General features: G+C 40.4%; 1 protein-coding gene across 1 annotated transcript; it reads left to right on the top strand.

Moving 5' to 3' along the window:
• Positions 1-78: 78 nt before the first annotated feature.
• On the top strand, positions 79-7,219 carry LOC120415793 (nose resistant to fluoxetine protein 6-like). Its single transcript, XM_052709867.1, has 6 exons — positions 79-277; positions 336-482; positions 5,141-5,426; positions 5,485-6,223; positions 6,278-6,428; positions 6,485-7,219. The coding sequence occupies exons 1-6, from the start codon at positions 101-103 to the stop codon at positions 6,947-6,949; spliced, it is 1,965 nt and encodes a 654-aa protein (XP_052565827.1). The 5' UTR covers positions 79-100; the 3' UTR covers positions 6,950-7,219.
• The last annotated feature ends 7,817 nt before the right edge of the window (positions 7,220-15,036 follow it).

The raw sequence follows: 15,036 nt of genomic DNA, 5'->3' as shown, positions 1-15,036 counted from the left end.
GTGAAATCAATTTCATTCCCTATATCCAATATCGATTAACAGTTAAAACTTATGTTCAGTTGAAGAGTAACGCTCGGATGTAGCAGGCATCACCCAAAAAATGGTGCACCGTTCGATACTGTGCTGCCTGGTTGTGGCTCTGGTTCACCTGGGCCAGTGTTCTCGTATAGTGCCACCGCTGTACCGTTACGATGACTACTTCCAGTGCCAACGCAAGTCCCAATCCGGAGTGTTCTGTTTCGTCAAGGTGGTCCTCAGCGAGCAGCGACAGTCGTTTGTAAGTAATTTAACTGATCACAGCAATGTTAGAAGGTCATTGTGAGATCTTCAATTAGCAGGATTCTCCAAGGCTCGATACAAGTTTTCGTCATGATCTGCTGGATTGGGGAGTTTGCGTTTCGGACTGTCAACGGGAGCTGGCGGACATGTCTACAGAGCAGCGTCAACGGCTGTTTCTGCCCAAATTTCAAATTAATTTCAAGGTAGGTTGTAAATGGGTCACTCTACGCCAACTAATACAGCAGTTGCCCCGACCCCTCATCGATTTGCGTGAAACTTTGTCCTAAGGGGTAGCTTTTGTCCCTGATCACGAATCCGAGGTCCGTTTTTTTATATTTCGTGACGGAGGGGCGGTACGACCCCTTCAATTTTTGAACATGCGAAAAAAGAGATGTCTTTCAATAATTTGCAGCCTGAAATCGTGATGAGATGGAAATTTGGTGCCATGGGTCTTTTATGTAAAATTAGACGCCCGATTTGATGACGTATTCAGAATTTCGAAAAAACTTATTTTTCATCAAAAATAAAACACTAAAAAAGTTATAAAAACTCTGCCATTTTCGTTACTAGTAAACAAATTTGAAACATGTCATTTGTAAGGAATTATAGTATTTTTCAAATCTCTTTTAACCCAGAAGGGTCGTTTTTTAATTTTGTAAAAAAAATCATTTTAAAATTTCGTGTTTTTTCTAACTTTGCAGGGTTTTTTTTTAGAGTGTAACAATGTTCTACAAAATTATATAGCAGACAATTACAAAAATTTTGATATGTTAACATAAGGGGTTTGCTTATAAACATCACGAGTTATCGCGATTTTACGATTTTTTTTTTTGAAAAAAGGTTGGTCGTTGTCGATCATGGCCGTTCATCGCCACCCGCGATAGACACGGACGACGAAACAAAGAGAAACGCAAAAAGTAACTTTTTCAAAACTTTTTTTTTCGTAAAATCGCGATAACTCGTGATGTTTATAAGCAAACCCCTTATGTTTATATATCAAATTTTTTGTTACTTTGTCTACCATTGCACAGTGGTCCGAAACCGAAATCTAGCGTGACAAAATTGATAGCGGCCACACGTTAAGATTTAGAGCTTTGGTGTCTTCGGGACAATTGATCAGGGTCAATAATGGCATCTTTTGGTATGGTGGACATTAGGGTGGTCCAAATTTTAGGGTGGTTCAGAATTTTTATTTTGGCGGGATGACGAGATAGCGCTTTGGTGTCTTCCGAAAAGTTGTAGGTAACACCATTCTGAGCAACTTTGCTGAAGGGCTTAAAGCTCTATCTTCAAACGGGAAGTTTCTAGAGCCATTTTTGTAATTTAGGTTGAGGTGTTTATGAAAAAATGAGTTTTTTGAATTTATCAACTCAGGCTTGTGTCGTAGCGAGTTGGTGTCTTCTAGACATTTGAAGTGCTTATTAAAACACACATTTATCTTCCATGAGAGCAAAAATCGGACCTTTTAAACAAAAGTTATAGCCAAAATACGACGAAAAAGACGCCATTTTGAAATGTGAATAACTCGAAAAGTTGGTGGAGTTTGACCTCGCTCTTAGAAGCATCTGAAAGTACACATTCTAGAGTACATTTGCTGAAAATATCTCGGAGGTCTTTTTTGTTTAACTCATTTAATCTCAATTTGAAAATGAGCATTTTTAAATCGTTTTTTGCCCATAACTTTTGATAGAATTGACCAAAATTCGATTTCCATGAACAAAAATGTTCATTTTGACAAGCTCTACAATTGTCTAGAAGGGCTCAAAAATGTACAAAATGATCTAGTGGTCGTAAAAGAAGAAACAAGTTTTTACTGAAATATTTCAGGAATCAACAAAATAATTAAATTTATTCCTGAAATATTTCAGTAAAAACTTGTTTCTTCTTTTACAACCACTTGTGGTTGCAGTTGCATGCGGATCATTTTGTGCATTTTTGAGCCCTTCTAGACAATTGTAGAGCTTGTCAAAATGAACATTTTTGTTCTTGAAAAACAAATTTTGGCCAATTCTATCAAAAGTTATGGGCAAAAAACGATTTTAAAATGCTCATTTTCAAATTGAGATTAAATGAGTTAAACAAAAAAGACCTCCGAGATATTTTCAGCAAATGTACTCTAGAATGTGTACTTTCAGATGCTTCTAAGAGCGAGGTCAAACTCCACCACCTTTTCGAGTTATTCACATTTCAAAATGGCGTCTTTTTCGTCATATTTTGGCTATAACTTTTGTTTAAAAGGTCCGATTTTCGCTCTCATGGAAGATAAATGTGTGTTTTGATAAGCTCTTCAAATGTCTAGAAGACACCAACTCACTACAACATAAGCCTGAGTTGATAAATTCAAAAAACTCATTTTTTCATAAACACCTCAACCTAAATTACAAAAATGGCTCTAGAAACTTCCCGTTTGAAGATAGAGCTTTGTGCCCTTCAGCAAAGTTGCTCAGAATGGTGTTACCTACAACTTTTCTGAAGACACCAAAGCGCTATCTCGTCATCCCGCCAAAATAAAAATTCTGAACCACCCTAAAATTTGGACCACCCTAATGTCCACCATACCAAAAGATGCCATTATTGACCCTGATCATTTGTCCCGAAGACACCAAAGCTCTAAATCTTAACGTGTGGCCGCTATCAATTTTGTCACGCTAGATTTCGGTTTCGTACCACTGTGCATTGTTACATTCTTAAAAATAACCCTGCATAGTTAGAAAAAACACGAACATTTTAAAATGAAACATTTTGTTATCCTCCGTGTAAGCACGAGAGCAAGCAGCAGTCATGTGCTCAGTGCTCCATCGTTTTTTCGATTTTTTTCGCCGTAAATTACCGTGATTACCCGCGAGTTTTCTCCTGCAGCATGCCAAAAGCCGGCCGTGGCCGTGGCAGTTCGAGTGCGGCCTCGAAAACCCCGCGAAGTTCGTCTACCGGCCGTGTGCAAAAAGGTAAACAAACCAACGCCGTGTCGACCGCCATCGCGCAGGGGAGCGTGAGCGCAGAAGGCATCGACAAAAAGTATCTTCATCCCGGATATGTCCCGAGATCACCAGTGCGAACTCGTTCAGGTACTTCCGGTGCCATGACCAACACGTCAACATCCACCAACATTCCCATCAGGAACGAGTTCCAGATGCTGAGCGACGACGAAGAAAATTCTCCAAAGGAATGTAGACCACCTCCAATTTTTGTTTTGGACACGTTGGTGGACGATATTGACGAGTTGCTGGAAGGCCTCGGATATTGTCTGAAAATCGGTAAGTCGTCAGTGCAAGTCTACACATTTGACAACAAGAACTTCGACCTGGTTGTGGAGAAATTGAAGAGTAAAAACTTCAAGTTCTACACATTCGACCCCGTGCAGAAGACAGCCGTTAAGGTCGTCTTGCAGGGGTACCAAGACCGCCCGATCTCCGACCTCAAGAAGGACCTCTCGGGTGCTGGAATAACGCCGCGTGACATAAAAGTCCTCTCGCGGAAGACAACAGTCACAGGTACACACACACTGTACCTGTTGTACTTCGATCGCGGCACCGTCAAAATTCAAGACCTGCGGCGAACTAAGGCGTTGGACTGGCAGTAAACTGGCAGTTCTACTCAAAGAACCCGTCGGACGCAGCACAATGCCACCGTTGCCAGAAATTCGACCACGGCTCGCGGAACTGCAACCTCCCGCCCCGCTGTGTGAAGTGCGGTGAAACACACCTCTCTGAGGCGTGTGCACTGCCGTGCAAGGCGGACCTGGGGGACAAGGCAGAGCAAACCAAGGCGCGCATCAAGTGCGCCAACTGTGGAGGTAACCATACCAGCAACTACCGTGGATGCAGCGCACGGAAAAATTACCTCGAGGAGCAGGTAAAGAGGAAGAAGATAGCAGCAGTGTCCCACCCTCCTCAGCGAAGTACGAGCGTAACCGTGCCGGCTGCTGGGCAGCGTACGGTTCCCGCGGACAACTCAGCATTCCTCCCTGGTTGGGGGCGATCGTTTGCCAGCGTGGTTGCTGCCGGTAGCGGCCATGCAGCCCAGCAAGAAGTCACCGGCGAAGATCTCTTCACCCTGCCAGAGTTCTTTGCACTCGCGGGGGAGATGATGTCGAGGTTTCGGACCTGCCGTAACAAGGCGGAGCAATTTCTAGCTCTTGGGGAGCTGATGATCAAGCACATCTACAAAGGATAAAATACTGTGATTTAGTTATAAGCTTTTTCTCTTTCTTTCCCCTTTCCTTTGCAATTTTAGGAAGTTTTTTTTTTAATTTTTCTTGCTCTTGTTAGTGCCATAGATATAGAAATAATTGTTCCAAAATGGACTATGATGCAACACACAGCTGAAAGGAACTCCAAAACTCTGTCATGAATTGCAAAAGAACTGATTGTATCTTGATTATTCACCAATAAAACCAAATTGAAAATTAAAAAAATTGAATCATTTTGTTCTAAATGAAAATTGACCCTTCTGATTTAATGTAGATTCGAAAAGCAAATTAAATTTCACTTAAAATGACATGTTCCAATTTGTTTACAGTTGAGTTACGGAAAATGGCTGAGTTTTTGAAACTTTTTACGCCATCAAATCGGGCGTCCAATTTTACATAAAAGTCCATTTGACACCAAATTTCTATCTCATTACCTTTTCAGGCTGCAAATGATTGAAAAACACGTCTTTTTCGCATGTTCAAAAATGGAAGGGGTTGTACCGCCCCTCCGTCACGAGATATCGAAAAACGGACCTCGGATTCGTGATCAGGGACAAAAGTTACCCATAAGGACAAAGTTGCACGCAAATCGTGTGAGTTGGTAGAGAATTACCCAAATAAAAATGTAAATATAAAAAAATCAACGATAAAAAAAACTTTTTACCCATTCAGTACATACTCCCAGCAGATCACTGGGGTACGTACGTGGAGAACTTCAAACTACGCTACGGTACGCTGATCAACGTATGTGTAAACAATCGTCTGGAGCATGAGTACAACATCAGCAAGCTTGCGTACTCAGAGATTGAGTACTGCACCACTCGAGACGAATTGGATTTGCGCCATAGGAAAACTTCGGGACTAGTGACCGTCGCGTTCTACGCAACAGTTCTGATGCTGATCGGTTTAACCGCGGTGGGCAACGTGGTCGATTTGATTGGCGGTGATCGAACAAGAGGTTACTAATAGGTAGATTTCGTCGGAAACCAAAGTATAGCTTGAAACCTTTTTTTCAGAGCACATCATCGTGTCATCGTTCTCGATTCGACGCAACTGGGCACGATTGACGGATCAGCCCAAAAGTATGCTATACCGGGACTTTGGTTACATCGACGGACTACGGGTGTGTGCAAATTTCTACCTGATGATCGTACACATTATATTAGTTACCGCGGTGATTCCTGTTGGAAATCCGGAATACAGTGAAACTATACTGAAGACTCCACTGATGATCGACTTAATTACTTTATCTCCAACTGGGGCACAGCTATTCTTCGTCATAGGCGGGTTGCTTTTGGCCGTTACAGTACTACAGGACATGAGTCAGAAACCGCACCTTCAGAATGGATACTTCCGAACAAAGATACGCTCAAGGTTAATTCGAATTGTTCCGGTATACTTTTTCTGCTTGTTGGTTACCTTGATGGGCGATGAGTTGCCAGGAGTACAGCTGGGTCCTGTGGGGTACAAATCACTCATTCAAGAGCAAGGACGATGTCGGAAGAAGTGGTGGGCTAGTGTGCTGTTTGTGAACAATTTTGCAGTATTTGGTAAGGAACGATGCAACATCCATGGTTGGTATTTGTCAGCCGATTTCCAGCTGTTTTCAGCATCTCTTTTGCTACTTTTGGCACTGGGAAAGTATCCAAAAAGGGCAAAAGCTGTACTTTGGACTTGTGCGATAGTCGCTTTGACCATTCCCATTGTTATCAGCTACTATCTAGGGCTGGGTTCAGCCGCACCGGTCAGCTTAAGGTTAGTTTACCGGTAAGGAATGTTTTCAGTTGACTATTATTTGAATTATTCCAGTGATGCTCAATACGAGTTCATGCACCAGCCATGGTTTAATCATGTTTACACACCGAGTTACACAAACATGAACAGCTACTTGGCTGGAATGATCGTTGGATATCTGTACCACCACACCAAGTACCACAGGCTTAATCTGGACAATTCTATGGTGACTATTATTTTTCTGCTTGAATGATTAAAATTTACGCTATCCATTTGTTCCAGTTGTTTGGCGTAATCAAAAAGCTGTGTGTGCCTATTCTAGCAGCAGCTTACCTTCCAACGTTTCTCTTCTATCAGTACGAAATCCCTCGCTCTTCTTGGTTGACGGTACTGCATAACATCTTGTACCAGAACGCCGCAGTAATCGCACAGTCAGTGTGCTTCATCGAGTGCTTCCGGAATCCATCAGGAAAAATCCGTGCCTTCCTCAGTTCCCCAGCAATGACCAGCCTGGGCAAGCTGGTGTACTGTGTGTACGTGTTGCACTTTATCGTATTGCGACTCATCGTGAACCAGTTTACACCGGAATACACACTAAACTTTGTGAACGTACCGTGGATTGCGGTTGGTGTAACAATTCTCTCATATCTTGTTGGACTGGTAGGTTATTTTATTATCGAACAACCGCTTGGTATGCTTCTAAAGCACATGTGGGATGGTGGTCGAAAAAAGATTAAAATTTTTTGAAGGCATTTTGCTTTTCTACACACCTTTGTCCTGAACACAAGTACAAAAGCACATATAAGAACATAGGTGGTTCAAACAAGAAATAAGCAAAAGCGTTCCAACAGCAAAAAAAAATTATAAAAAATAGCTCAAAATCCAGTATAATCAAACAGTTACGATACTAGCCGCCCGAAGAATTCAGCGACGTCATCAATATTGCCAGAACTGGGCCATCCATACCACGAACAACGAAAGTTATACGGTCAGCAAAATCTCTGTACCTCAGGTGTGGGAACTTCATTCATAGAAATATCCCTACCTTAAATTGGACCTTTCGTAACACTCTTTATCAAGCGAAAAATGATGCCTGAATTATTTATTACGATCAGATGTTTGATAATAAAATAATGTTTTATCGGTAAAATAAAACAACTATTTTCAAATAAAAAAAATGATGACACATAAATAATATCACAGCTCTTCAACAAAAAAGTTAAGTTTCTTGTAAGGTATTATAAGTACACAGACAAAAATAATTCTGAATGTTCCTGATGATTACAAGAAAACCCCTTTTGTTTGAATATCAACATTTATGTTATTGTCTGCTCTACAACTTGCAGAACATTGTTACACTCTAAAAAATTACCTTGCAAAGTTAGAAAAAACATGAAATCTTAAAATTATTTTTTTTAATGAAAAAATTACCCTTCTGGGTTTATGTAGATTTCTAAAAGAACAATAGTTTCCCTCTTAACGTGAAGACTTCCATCATTGTCATGATTTTTCGTTCAAAGATATAAATTTTGCGTCGCTTTCAATATTTTGACAAAATTCCTTTAACAAGTTGTTTAGAATAGTGCCCTACACATGCTGATACTTTTTGGTAACGATTATCCCATTCCTTGTAAAGTTATGGAAATCGTCATTAATCAATGATTGCCAACTAGGACGTCAATGATTGTACCACAAAATTATATAAATTTTTAAACGCATTTGATTTAGATCGAAAATTCTTTCAGTGGCTTGAAGAACTCAACACCCGGCACATGCTGATTCCTTTTGGTGCTGAAATTCGTTAAATTGAATTCAATGCGGAATATTTTATATGTACTCGTTTATCTCGACTGGGACAGTTAATATGGCTGTTTTCGGCTTAGCAGTCGTAAATAATCAATCAAAAACGATCCGTTTTTGTTCTACTTCCGAGGTTTCGATGTTTTTTACATCATCTTCAGGGATTCTACAAAAACATTAAACATTATGTTTCTATGTTTAATGTTTTTGTAGAATCCCTGAAGATGATGTCAAATACATCGAAACGTCGGAAGTAGAACAAAAACGGATCGTTTTTGATTAATTATTTACGACTGCTAAGCCGAAAACAGCCAAATGAATATTTTATAGTGACGATCAATTTTCTTCGAAAATGATCAACGCCTTTAAATGTCGTGTTCCAAAACACAGTTGAGTATCAAAAAATGGCAGAGTTTTTTACTCTCTGAAAAATAACCCTGCAAAGTTAGAAAAAACACGAAAATTTAAAATGAAATTTTGTGTTCTTAATGAAAAAATTACCCTTCTCGGTTAGTGTAGATTCGAAAGGTACATTAAATTTCCTTTAAAATTACATGTTCCAATTTTTTTTTACAGTTGAGTAACGGAAAATGGCGGAGTTTTTTTAAACAGTGTTTTTTCGATGAAAAATACGTTTTTTCGGAATTTTGAGTACGTCATCAAATCTGGCGTCCAATTTTACATAAAATTCTCTCTGACACCAAATTTCTATCTCATCACCGTTTCAGGCTGCAAATTATTGAAAAACATATCTTTTTCGCAGGTTCAAAAATGAAAGGGGTCGTACCGCCCCCCGAGCAGACGGAAATAACTTGGGAATAACATTTTTTGATATTGGGAATAACATTTTTTGATATTTGAAAAAAAAAAAAATCACCTCCGTGTACGCACGAGTGCAAGCAGCAGTCAAGTGCTCAGTGCTCCATCGTTTTTTCGAAATTTTTCGCCGTAATTTACCGTGATTCGCCGCGAGTTTGCTCCAACAGCATGCCAAGGGCCGGCCGTGGCCGTGGCAGTTCGAGTGCGGCCTCGAAAAACCCGCGAAGTTCGTCTACCGGCCGTGTGCAAAAAGGTAAACAAACCAACGCCGCGTCGTCCGCCATCGCGCCGGGGAGTGTGTGCGCCAAAGGATTTGACCCCAAGTTATTACACCCTAATTACCGTGTCCAGGGCCGCAGCCCTATAAGGCTCCGTTCAGCTACTTCCGGCAATCCGTCGACCGATGGCGCTTCAACATCCGCCAACATTCCCACCAGTAACAAGTTCGCGAGACTGAGTGACGAAGAAAGCAGCTACAACAACACCGACGGTAGCACTACCGACGACGACGACGACCATGGTCGTGCACGGAAGAAAGTGATTTCGCCAAAAAAAGTAATTACTCCAAAGGAACGACGACCACCACCAATTTTCGTTTTGGACACGTTGGCGGACGATGTTGACGAGCAGCTGGAAGGCCTCGTGTACTGCCTCAAAATAGGTAAATCGTCAGTGCAAGTGTTCACATTTGACCAAAAGAACTTCGACCTGGTTGTGGAGAAATTGAAGCGTAAAAGCTTCAAGTTCTACACATTCGACCCCGTGCAGAAGACAGCTGTTAAGGTCGTCTTGCAGGGGTATCAAGACCGCCCGATCTCCGTCCTCAAGGAGCACCTCTCGGGTGTCGGAATAACGCCGCGAGACATAAAAGTCCTCTCGCGGAAGACAACCGTCACAGGTACACACACACTGTACCTGTTGTACTTCGACCGCAGCACCGTCAAAATTCAAGACCTGCGGCGGACTAAGGCGTTGGACGGTTTTTGGGTAAACTGGCGGTTTTACTCCAAAAATCCGACGGACGCAGCGCAATGTCACCGTTGCCAGAAATTCGGCCACGGCTCGCGGAACTGCAACCTCCAGCCCCGCTGCGTGAAGTGCGGTGAGTCACACCTCTCGGAGGTGTGCGCACTGCCACGAAAGGCGGACTTGGGGGAAAACGCAGAACAAACAAAGCCGCGCGTAAAGTGCGCGAACTGCGGCGGTAACCATACCGGTAATTACCGCGGATGCGTCGCGCGCAAGTCCTACCTCGAGGAGCAGGAAAAGAGGAAGAAGAAAGCAGCAGCGTCCCACCCTCCTCAGCGAAGTACGAGCGCAGCCGTTCCTGCAGCTGGCCAGCGTACGGTTCCAGCGGACAACCCAGCGTTCCCTCCTGGATGGGGGCGGTCGTTTGCAAGCGTGGTCGCTGCCGGTAGCGGCAATGCGGCCCAGCAAGAAGTCACCGGGGAAGATCTCTTTACCCTGCCGGAGTTCTTTGCTCTCGCGGGGGAGATGATGACGCGGTTTCGGAGCTGCCGTAACAAGGCGGAGCAATTTTTAGCCCTCGGGGAATTAATGATTAAGCACATCTATAAAGGATAAAAAATTGTGATCTAGTTTTAAGCTTTCTCTATTTCTATCCCCTTTTCCTAGCAAGTTTAGTAAGTTTTTTTTTCTTAATTTTTCTTACTCTTGGCAACACCTTTATTTACAAGCAATAACTGTTCCAAAATGGATTATGATGTAACACACAGCTGAAAGGAACTCCAAAACTCTGTTTTGTACCTCAAAAGAACTTATTGTATCTGATTATTCACCAATAAAACCGAATTTGAATTTGAATTTGATATTTGAAAATAATAGGCCAATAACATTTTACGTTATTTATAACAACATTTGTTATTGGGTTGTTATTGTAATAACAGACTAATAACACTGACGAACTGACGTGCCACCCCATACATATTTTGGAGAAAATTCTGTCCGCAAATTCTGCAGCGAACACCAACTCCATCTACCTCCACGCTCGCTAAACTAATCCTCTCTCGCACACGTGTTTTTGATATTGCAAACACGCTTCAATTTGTAATCTGCGTGGGTTAAAAAAAATCTGCGCTCAGAGCGATTTTGAAGTGCGCTGTTCGATTCGGCGAAAGTGTGTGTCAATTTATGCTGACTTCAACAATACATTGCATGTAAACATTGGAGCTTTCAAATAGAGGGAAGAGAGGAAATTCGTTTGACTTTGACGTTCACTGGAAGCAACAACGCCAATCAAGAAGAAGACAATCGTGGTCAAAAGTGGCTTGCTCGTGGCACGTCAGTTCGTCAGTGCTAATAACATGTTTAGTTATTCTTCGAACAAATCTTTGTTATTATTTTTTGTTATTTTAACAACTAATCCGATCATCCCAATAACAGTTGGAGGTATTCTTCCATAACAAAAAATGTTATTCCAAAGTTGTTTTGGCTTTCAATCAATATCAGACCAATAACAAATTTTGTTATGATAACAAAAAGCAAAGCAATCCACTTTAACGACCCCCGGGTCTTTTGTGGGCTCTGTTGCAAGTTTCTGCTCATTTCTACCCGGACAGACGGTAATAACAAAATTCATGCCATTTCAATAACAAATACTGTTAAAATAACAAAAAGTGTTATGGAATATTCTTGCAAAATCCATTTTTGCATAAGAGTTTAATAACAGTTTATGTTATCATAACACAATTTGTTATTGGTCTGATATTGGTTGAAAGCCAAAACAACTTTGGAATAACATTTTTTGTTATGGAAGAATACCGCCAACTGTTATTGGGATGATCGGATTAGTTGTTAAAATAACAAAAAATAATAACAAAGATTTGTTCGAAGAATAACTAAACATGTTATTAGTATGTTATTACAATAACAATCCAATAACAAAAAAATGATAACGGCAAATAACAAAACTTGTTATAAATAACACAAAATGTTATTGGCTTAGTATTTTCAAATATCAAAAAATGTTATTCCCTCGTTATTTCCGTCTGCTCGGGTAGGCGTCCGAAGGTTATGTGTGGTGAGTCACTCAAAACCTCTTTTACGCTAAAGGACCGACGTTTTACTTCCCCATCCGATAGAAGGCGTGGTCAGGCAAATCTCGTCTCGAAAAATGCCACCGGGTCCGTCTGGGATTGAACCCAGGCCATACTGGGGTTTGGAGGCTACCACGCTAACCACTAAACCACCGGACCCGGCTGTTATTAAACTCTTATGCAAAAATGGATTTCTGAAGAATATTCCATAACACATTTTGTTATTTTAACAGTTTTTGTTATTGAAATGGCATGAATGTTGTTATTACCGTCTGCGCGGGACCTCCGTCACGAGATATCCAAAAACGGACCTCAGATTCGTGATCAGGGACAAAAGTTACCCCTTAGGACAAAGTTTCAAATCGAAGAGGGGTCGGGGCAACTTTTCCCGATTTCGTGTGAGTTGGTAGAGAATTACCTAATGGGTAAACTTTAAAAACAAAACGTTCTCGATTTTTTTGAGGCCAAATAATATTTAAATATCGAAGGAAAAAAGACAACAATGAAAGTGAAAAAATATTGTGTAAATTATTATTTTCACAATATTGCCCAATGCTAACAAACGTTGCATTTTTGAAAGAATAAATTAATTCATGAATTTAAAACGCCAATTCCAACCAACGACTTTTAACAAGCACCCGAACCAGTCCAAATCGTGCCGCTCTCCTTCACCGGTCGGATTAAAGCGGGGCTCTCCGCTCGCACGCAAAGGGGTCAAGATCATTAAAGAGCTGCAGAGTGCACGCAGTCGAAATTCTCACCGAAAATTCCGTTGCTCTCGGCAAAATACGGTTGACAGTTACGTCACGCACCGGCAAAACTAGCCCTTTCGTCCAAATCATTAGAGTCTGTCGCCGAGGATTTAATTTTCGTAATATGCAAATGAGGTCGTCCATCCGGCAATAAAGACCATTTGCCACGTTTGAGGAATATTTCCCACGATTCCCTCGAATGTTGTCCTTCTTCCGGACACACAGGACCTTCTTAATTGTCCTGCAGCAAGGATGTGAATTTCTCAAGAAGAAAAAAAACCGACTGCCGTCCAAAACTAGCCAGTCCAGTTTTCCACCCCACTGGATTTTTTTCCTCCCAACCACCCAAAAGACCGGTTTGGACATCGTCCTCCTGGACGGGACTACTCGGCGATGGGACAGGACATTCCGGCAAAAGGGTTGCCGTGTGAAGCGAAGGGTGAATGAAAAGGTCATCAACGAATTTGCTGCGTCGTCGTCGTCCTGGGTCCTTGTGCTGCCAGGATGAAGGATTAAGGATGCGGCGGATATGTTGCCGATGCTTGGGCGAGGGGAAGCAAACATTTGTTTTGATTTTATTATCTCTTGTAAGGTTGGACGGGATTTTTTTTTGGCTTCCAGGTACGCAGTGTAGAAAACAGGTTTTCTGATGACCGCATATCAACTCAACAAGAAGCAGTGGTCTAATTAGATCTGTATTACAGTGTCATCCCGTTTTGGCTACAAAAATTACTGATGAATGATGTTTCTTCTAAATTGTTGATCGAAAAACATTTCAAGTTTTTACACAATAATAAAAAATGTTAAAAATGACGTTGATTTTTGTTTAAAAAATCGTGTTGCCATAAACAGGATCACACTGTGTTTAAATGTATCCCATTTTAAACTTTTAATTGTATCTCCAATTTAAGTCATGCTTGTCAAATTTATGTTGTCCGAACAAAATTCGAACGATTAAAAATAATGAATCTTTCAATATTCATAATCATCTATTTTTCAAGCAAATCAAGTTAAAAAAACAAAGATCAGAAGAAATTTTCAGTTTTCTCAATAAATTAAATTTGAAACTTTCCGAAATTAAAAAATATAGAAATTTAAATTACACGCCGTAGATTCAAGATTTGAATGAAAAAAGTGTTCCGAATGCTTATTACACCTGGTTTCTTGTCTTGCAATCATCAGTGTTCAAAATATCTTATTAACTATGAAAAAAAAAAAATCCCGAAAGAAAACTATATAGTACATTCGATTTTTACAAGGATTCATTTTTTTTTTATACAAACTCAAGCATTATAAAAATCAAGCAAAACAATGTTAATGGGCCAATGCCAAAGTGTAAACAAAGAGTCTACCCTGCTCTTTTCTAATGTAAACATCCACTGACATGAGCAGGATAGACTCTTTCCCAAGCAACATTTTTTTCCAGGAGTTCTACAAGAGCTCTTCAAGATAGCTACAGCATAGCAGTTTGGACCGCGGTAAGATAAAACTCTCTTCAAGTACTCTTCGAAACTCCTGAAGAAGTTTTGAAGAGAATTTTATCCTACCGCGGTCCAAACTGCTATGCTGTAGCTATCTTGAAGAGCTCTTGTAGAACTCCTGGAAAAAATGTTACTTGGGTTTGTTTACAAACTCGCATTGGCCAATTTACATTATTTTGCTTGAAGTGCATTTTTGATTGATTTCAGCTGATTGCACGTCTAATTCCATTGAAATTTTGAAGTCTTTTGAAGTTGAAGATTTTTCGGGGATATTTCAAAGAGTAAGAGTGTATTTAATTTTGAAGTTCAACTATTTGAAACCATTTATCTGATATTCAGTTTTTTTTTTCGCTTCACAAAAATCAACCAAAGATTTTTAGAGTACCGTAAACCGGGGTGACTTTGATAGGATTTCAATTTATTTTTGCAATATTTCCCAACTTGAAAGGTTTTTCTAAAGATTATTATTTTTTAAAACATGTACTAAGGCAGGCCACACATAGTCCATGCACTATTTCTGAAAAAAGTTTTTTCTAAAATGTTTAGAAAAATAGTTACGTTAAAAATTCTCATTTTAAATTCCGGGGTGACTTTGATAGTCATAGTTTTGCCTTCCTCACTTTACTGAGGAAAGGCTATAAAATCACTCGAAAAATGAACTTCTTAATTCGAACCCTTAGACCCACCTTCACGTATACATATCGACAAATTCTGAGCAAATGTCTATGTGTGTGTGTGTGTGTGTGTGTAGGGATGTGGGTCTGTGCACCAAAAAATATGCACTCGATTATCTCAGCACTGGCTTAACCGATTTGGACCGTTTTGGTCTCATTCGATTCGTCTTAGGGTCCCATAAGTCCCTATTGAAAATTATGAAGTTTAGTAAAGTACTTCAAAAGTTATGCTAAAAAAACGATTTTGACTAG

This window comes from Culex pipiens, chromosome 3 (assembly GCF_016801865.2).
Source record: "Culex pipiens pallens isolate TS chromosome 3, TS_CPP_V2, whole genome shotgun sequence".
Lineage (NCBI taxonomy): Eukaryota > Metazoa > Arthropoda > Insecta > Diptera > Culicidae > Culex > Culex pipiens.
Note: the sequence above shows the minus strand (reverse complement) of the source record. Positions and strands in the feature narration are given on the sequence as shown.